This window comes from Pyricularia pennisetigena, chromosome 2 (genome assembly GCF_004337985.1).
Source record: "Pyricularia pennisetigena strain Br36 chromosome 2, whole genome shotgun sequence".
Classification (NCBI taxonomy): Eukaryota; Fungi; Ascomycota; class Sordariomycetes; order Magnaporthales; family Pyriculariaceae; genus Pyricularia; species Pyricularia pennisetigena.
The window spans coordinates 1,766,109-1,772,108 of NC_043741.1; the positions used below are offsets into that span (position 1 = coordinate 1,766,109).

Here is a 6,000-nt window from a genome sequence, read left to right on the forward strand (position 1 = left end):
TTTTCAAAACGGCGTCATATAGGCTTCTTGGGTCATGACTTCATGCGGGCAAAAAAAGCAATTTGGACTTTCTACCTTTTCCCGGAAAGCAAACACCTCTTGAAGGCAGCTCTGATGATTTCCCTGCACTCGTCGTGAATGCATGTTGTCGTTGTATATGTCTGCTTTCCCCGTAGATGAACCGACTGTTGGTCATGTCCAGGTTCTCTTCGTGGCCTCGAGGGAGGGTTACGTATTATTCGCAATTCCTATCATAACTAGTACCGACGCATGTTAATCGTACATTGGATTTTCGGCAAGCTATGGAGCCGTTGCTGTTGTGTCGTTGATCTCGATCAAGACGGCGAAAGGTGACATCTCATCATCCATTTATGTAAGACTCCGTGACCACTCTCGGCGCCCATGAAATCGCCATCCATACGTTCAGCTTTTCCCAAAATTACCTCCTCAGAGTGCTGAGGTGCTGCATCGTCGCCAAGTTGACATCCAAGAACCGGTCGACGCAGCTGGCCAGGCACTGCTCCTCGCTCTTTTCCAGGCCGTTGCCCTTGATCGACGTCACGCACTTTTTCCAGCAGACTTCGGTGAGGTTGTGAGTTTCTTTTTTTGGTTGCACAAGCGTATACTAGTTAGCTTTTCCTGTCGCTCGGGTTTTAAGGCAAATTGGGCGGGCGTTCTGTCAAGAAGGAGAAAGAATCTGTAGACCTACGGCTTTGGACCTTGGTCCTCTGTTGCTCGTTGTTCACGAACTGGAGGAGCTCGGCCTTGTCCTTGGGCTGAAGCTTTTCAACGTCAGAGGCGTCCATTATGATGGTGTATGTAGCTTATGGGCTTGGTGTTTCGAAGCGGGTTTGCGTTTTGCTGGTTGGTCAATTAACGATTGACGATTGATGTTTCAAGGTATAGATATGGACTGGATGTTACTGAGCTTATTTCAGCGCAACTTTTTGCGATAGACCCAGGTCCCCGTCTCCACTTCCGATACAGGGTAGGTCCCCATCACACAACATTTGCGAGCAATGCCAAGACCTTGATTATAACATTATAAAAACGTATGCTTGTTCCTACAAAGTATCCTACATAGGTACAGCATTCTTTCACTTTTTCTGGAGTAATCACTTCCAGAGCCACGAGCTAAGCTTTTTCTTGGGCTCATCATCAGACTCTCCTTTCTTTTTGGCCCCATCGTCGTGTGTCTCTTGGTCGTTGTCATCCGTCGACCACGGCCATTTCCCACCCCAGGTTCGGCTATAGCTGGACTCTGTAAACCTACTAATCTCGTTGCCTTCTGGGTCTAGTTTCTTGGTGACAATTTTGATACTGCACGTATTTCCCTTGCTATCAACCTTCTCTTCCCGCGTCACAAAAGTAGTAGTCCCGTCCGAGTTTTGGAACTTCTCAGTTGAGACGTGCTTCCCAGGAGTGCGTTGCTGGCGACTTGAATCTTCGATCTCGCGCCCTGGGGAATCCGAATCGTTTGTGCCATGAACGAGTCCGACAGCTTTAGTTGGAATATCAATGATATCCTCACTATCTTCCATGAATCGCAGAAAGACATCCTCCTCTGTCTGCGGCAGCGAGGAATGCGCACCAAATGCATCAGAGGCCATTTCCCTCAAGCCCGCGTGGAACCTGCCCTCTGTAGCCGGCCACTCCAAGTCATGATGAAACCCAACTGCGATTTCTGGCAGGATCGGGCTCACTGAGTGCCACGGGAAAGAAAACTGAAAGGGAGACTGGCGAAAACCAGTCAAAGCTCGAACCCATGGAAGTCGAGGATCAGGGTTATGAGAAGGGTTTGACCATCCCGTGGAATTTGTACTAGTTAACGGCTGGAACAGGTGCTTCCCAACCATACTTCCAGCAGGATATGCAGCTCCAAGGAGCCCATCGGCGCGGAGACCAGCTAGCCAAAGCCAGCGACGATCGAAGTTCCGATGGTCCATACGGTCTTTCCTTGCGGCACGGAGCCGTTCATGGTGATCAGCGAGAGGACGATTCGGGCCTCCCATACTGTGTGAGCTAGCCCTTAACAAATCTTCAAAGGCGTCTGCCCAACCGTTGGGGCTCTCATCCATATCGTTGGGAAGGTCATTGGGGCGAGGCGGGGTTATGTAGTTAAGATTCCATGGTGAATAAGACGAAGAACTGACCCAATTGCGCCAGCGAGAGAGTACAGCCAACTCGAACTCGGGTTTGTTGGCTTGCTCGGGGCTGCTGAGCCCAGAATTATCACTTGGGGAGGGATACATGGCATGCGCTGTACAGAGCTTTCTGCGTGTGTTGATACCAATAATATGTGGCTAAGGAAGTCGGCTAATGCGACTAAAACGTCTTCGTAAACACAGACGCCGTCTTTTTTTTTTTTTTTTGTTTCGTTTGATCTGAAATGCGAGTAGATTCTGACTGTTCTGAATATAGAACCGGGAGACTCTAAATATCGGCCATCCGAGCCTGAAATCGGGAGAGAGTATGTTTAATCCCTAGGAGTATCACATACCAACTAGACCGGGTCAGATTGCGATGGAAAAAGTCGGCAGTTGCCACGAAGTAGATTTCTAGATGGTACGATGTGAATCTATTATCACGTGCACCAAAAACACACGCACGCACCCACTCACCCTTGACCGTTTAGACGCACGATGACGGAATTCGCAACTCACATCAAGCCGTACCTAGGGTACCCATGGAATCGCAGCCCACCGCTCCTGGGTCCCACCCAAAATTCGATCAATTCATGCCCGTTGGTGCCCGCCCGCCATAGCGCCTGTCACACAGACTGCATGGTGGTGTTGTGCCCCTGTAGCCGTCACTGGAAGGGTCGCTGAGCCGAGTGCCTGTGACACCTGAAAGTCTCCAAACATTTTTGCATGAGACCGATTCAAATGAGAAACACCACAGATCCCCTCGGACAGCGATTTTCGGATAAGGCATTTAAGTCTTGGCTAGGGCAACGGCTTATTTGACTGCAAATAATCCCCTATCAACTATCAGCACCGGTCTGATGGGATCGCATAAGGTCTGAAGCTTTCCGTGGTCTGAAAGTTAGGTTAGCCTTCACTGCGCCGAGGCGAGCGAGTCTAGTCGAGAGCATTCAAGTAGCCTTGGATCCATCACTCTCTGCCCTCATGACCAGACCAACGGAGGTCCACGCAAAGACTACGCTTACGCTGAGCTGCTTGAGGACGTTGCCTCTTGTGCAGACGATAGCTCCTTCGGAAACCCGACCGCGTGAAACGATCAAGCCGTAGACAAGCGACGAGCGGCATCCCAACCTCTCGCAGACGAATGACCCGGGAGCGGTCGGCGAGCAACGCAGCGAGACGAGACCGGCAACCGTACCGGATACGAGACACGATACCATAGATTGCCGTTCCGTGCCTTGCACAAGCGTTAGCATCTGCGCGCATCATCACAAACCATGCATTTAACGGCCTCGAGCTTCCCAGCTCCCGCGTCAGCCTTGTTACCCCCCACAATATCAGATGCAGCAACACCGCAAATACCCACAGGCGGGGGTCTGCCGGACAAAGACCATGAAGGGAACCTACAGAACTGGTCCTCCTTGATTGGTATCATCACTGCGATTGTCGGAAACGTCCTGATAGCCCTCGCGCTCAATGTTCAACGATATGCGCACATACGCCTCCACCGCAAGAGGGCCGAGATAAAAGCACGCGCTCGCCAAGCACTGAGGGACGCAAAAAGGAAGAGGCAGGATCTTGCTAGCGCTGGCAGCTACGGAAGCTTGGAAAGCAGCAGCACCGAACACGGCAAGAGGGACCTTGACTTGGTCCGCCGTAACATAGTTGAGGAAGAAGCGGAAGCTGGCAATGGAGCCTCGGATGAAACGGAACCATTGCTTCAGCGATTCCGCTCGACAGGGTCACAGGATGAAGATGGATACGTTGCTACCACGTTTCCTGGCGGTGGAAAGAAGCAAGATGACGTTTCGGCAATCAGCTACCTCCGTTCACCATACTGGTGGCTAGGTCAAATTCTTATCACGGTGGGCGAAATGGGCAACTTTCTGGCCTACGGATTCGCTCCGGCATCCATCGTGTCACCCCTTGGCGTCGTGGCTCTTATATCCAATTGCGTCATTGCGCCCATAATATTCAAGGAGACCTTTCGGCAGCGCGATTTCTGGGGCGTCGTTGTTGCCGTCGCAGGTGCTGTCACCGTTGTCTTCAGTGCCAACACGCAGGAGAACAAGCTCGCCCCTGACGATGTTTGGCATGCCATAACAGCCTTGGAGTTTGAGATCTACATGGGCGTCTCGTGCTTTTTTATCGCATTTCTCATGTGGGCAAGCCCAAGGTACGGGCACAGGTCCATTTTGATTGACCTGGGCCTTGTCGGTTTGTTTGGTAAGCTGCCACATTATTCTCTTTTATTCTATTGTTATCCTCGAGCCCCCAAATCCAAAGACACAATTAAGCTGACACACTACGTCTTGCCTCTCTCCAGGTGCCTACACCGCTCTATCAACCAAGGGCGTTTCTTCAATGCTGTCATCCACTTTGCTGGGTGCTTTCAGAACACCCGTAACATATGTGCTGCTGTTCGTTTTGCTTGCCACCGCCGTCATGCAGGTTCGCTATGTGAACAAGGCACTTCAGCGATTCGACTCGACGGAGGTTATCCCTATTCAGTTCGTCATTTTTACGCTATCTGTCATCATCGGCAGCGCTGTCCTGTACCGTGACTTTGAACACACCACGGCTGAGCAGGCCGTCACCTTTGTCGGCGGTTGCGTGCTAACCTTCTTCGGCGTGTTTCTCATTACGAGTGGGAGGTCGCATCACGATGAAGAAGAGGACAACCTATCCGACATCGACGAGGTTGAGGAAACTATTGGTCTTTACAATCAGCAAGACCAGAGCGGTACTGGCGCGAATACACCTGCGCCGACACCTGGCACTGATGCATCCGGCGCGACTGCGGGGCGTTCGCGACGCACATCTCGGGTCAGCTTCATGAGCCAAGCTGGGCAACCTGTTACGGTAGTCTTGGACAGCGGTATTCCCCCGCTCCGTAAACCGCCATCTAGGGTCCTGTTGGATGAGAGCGAAGATCCTGTTATGTTGGGCATCAATGCATGGGCAGACCCGTCCTCACATCGTGGTCTCCATGCCGCTAACTCTAACCTAAGGCTTACATTGCCGGAGTCTGTCCCAGGCTTCTCTGAGCCGCTGGCGCGCGTGCATTCTGAGCCGGTATCAGCGATCCACACACCCTTCAACGAGGTTGAGCCCCTGATGCCTGCTACACCGTCCACGGGTCGTACTCTCGCCGCGCGACCGATGACGTCGGGAAGGTCACAACAGCATCATTTCCTGGGACCCTTTTTCTCACCCTCACCGCTATCTTCTACAGTCAGTGCTGTCGTTGCCGACACTATGTTGTTTCGCAGTGGGGAAGGGCCGGTGTTGTCAAAAAGACTGGGTATGCGCAGGAGTCGACCGAGTCTGCGGGCGAGTCTATTTGTGCCTCATGACGAGTCCATAGCGGACGGCGGTGTCGCTGCTGCCGACGCCATAACCTCTTGGGACGACGGATCCATCAATAACGATGCATCTGGGTCTGACCTACCCTCGAGCAGCACACGGCCCTCTGTCGGGATACGGGGCCGAGCCCGCAGTCTTAGTTACACCCTGGGCGAGCTGTTCGGGACCAGAAGTGACAGGAGACGGAAAACGACCCTGGACGGTGATAATGAAGACTTGGAGACTGGGGGTTACGACTCCAGCAATACTGCCGCATGATGAATTTGGTCAAGTGCGATTGCAGTTCATATTGGACTCTCTACACTGTATATATATACTCATACAGACCCATACATTTGTCTCTTTTCTCCGTCGAGGGACATACATAACGATATATGCACATCCTCTTTCTTAATTAGCTTTATTCCGCATCAACCTCCTTTTGCTTCTCTTTCCTGTGCTTTTTTATTTTCAGACTGGGTTATGATCTTGCGCAGTAAAGTCGCATTCT

General features: G+C 51.8%; 3 protein-coding genes across 3 annotated transcripts; 1 reads left to right on the forward strand and 2 right to left on the reverse strand.

The window, feature by feature from the left end:
* Positions 1 to 439: 439 nt before the first annotated feature.
* On the reverse strand, positions 440 to 806 carry PpBr36_00468 (uncharacterized protein; the record flags this gene model as incomplete). Its single annotated transcript, XM_029887661.1, has 2 exons — positions 440 to 600; positions 710 to 806. 2 exons carry the CDS (start codon positions 804 to 806, stop codon positions 440 to 442), a joined length of 258 nt encoding a protein of 85 aa, XP_029751446.1.
* Positions 807 to 1,115: 309 nt separating this feature from the next.
* Positions 1,116 to 3,364, reverse strand: PpBr36_00469 (uncharacterized protein; the record flags this gene model as incomplete). The annotated part of the gene is made up of 2 exons (XM_029887662.1): positions 1,116 to 1,724; positions 3,170 to 3,364. The coding sequence occupies 2 exons, from the start codon at positions 3,362 to 3,364 to the stop codon at positions 1,116 to 1,118; spliced, it is 804 nt and encodes a 267-aa protein (XP_029751447.1).
* PpBr36_00470 (uncharacterized protein) lies at positions 2,643 to 5,768 on the forward strand (the record flags this gene model as incomplete). Its single annotated transcript, XM_029887663.1, has 3 exons — positions 2,643 to 2,789; positions 3,285 to 4,370; positions 4,471 to 5,768. Exons 2-3 carry the CDS (start codon positions 3,422 to 3,424, stop codon positions 5,766 to 5,768), a joined length of 2,247 nt encoding a protein of 748 aa, XP_029752536.1. The 5' UTR covers positions 2,643 to 2,789; positions 3,285 to 3,421.
* Between the last annotated feature and the right edge of the window lie 232 nt (positions 5,769 to 6,000).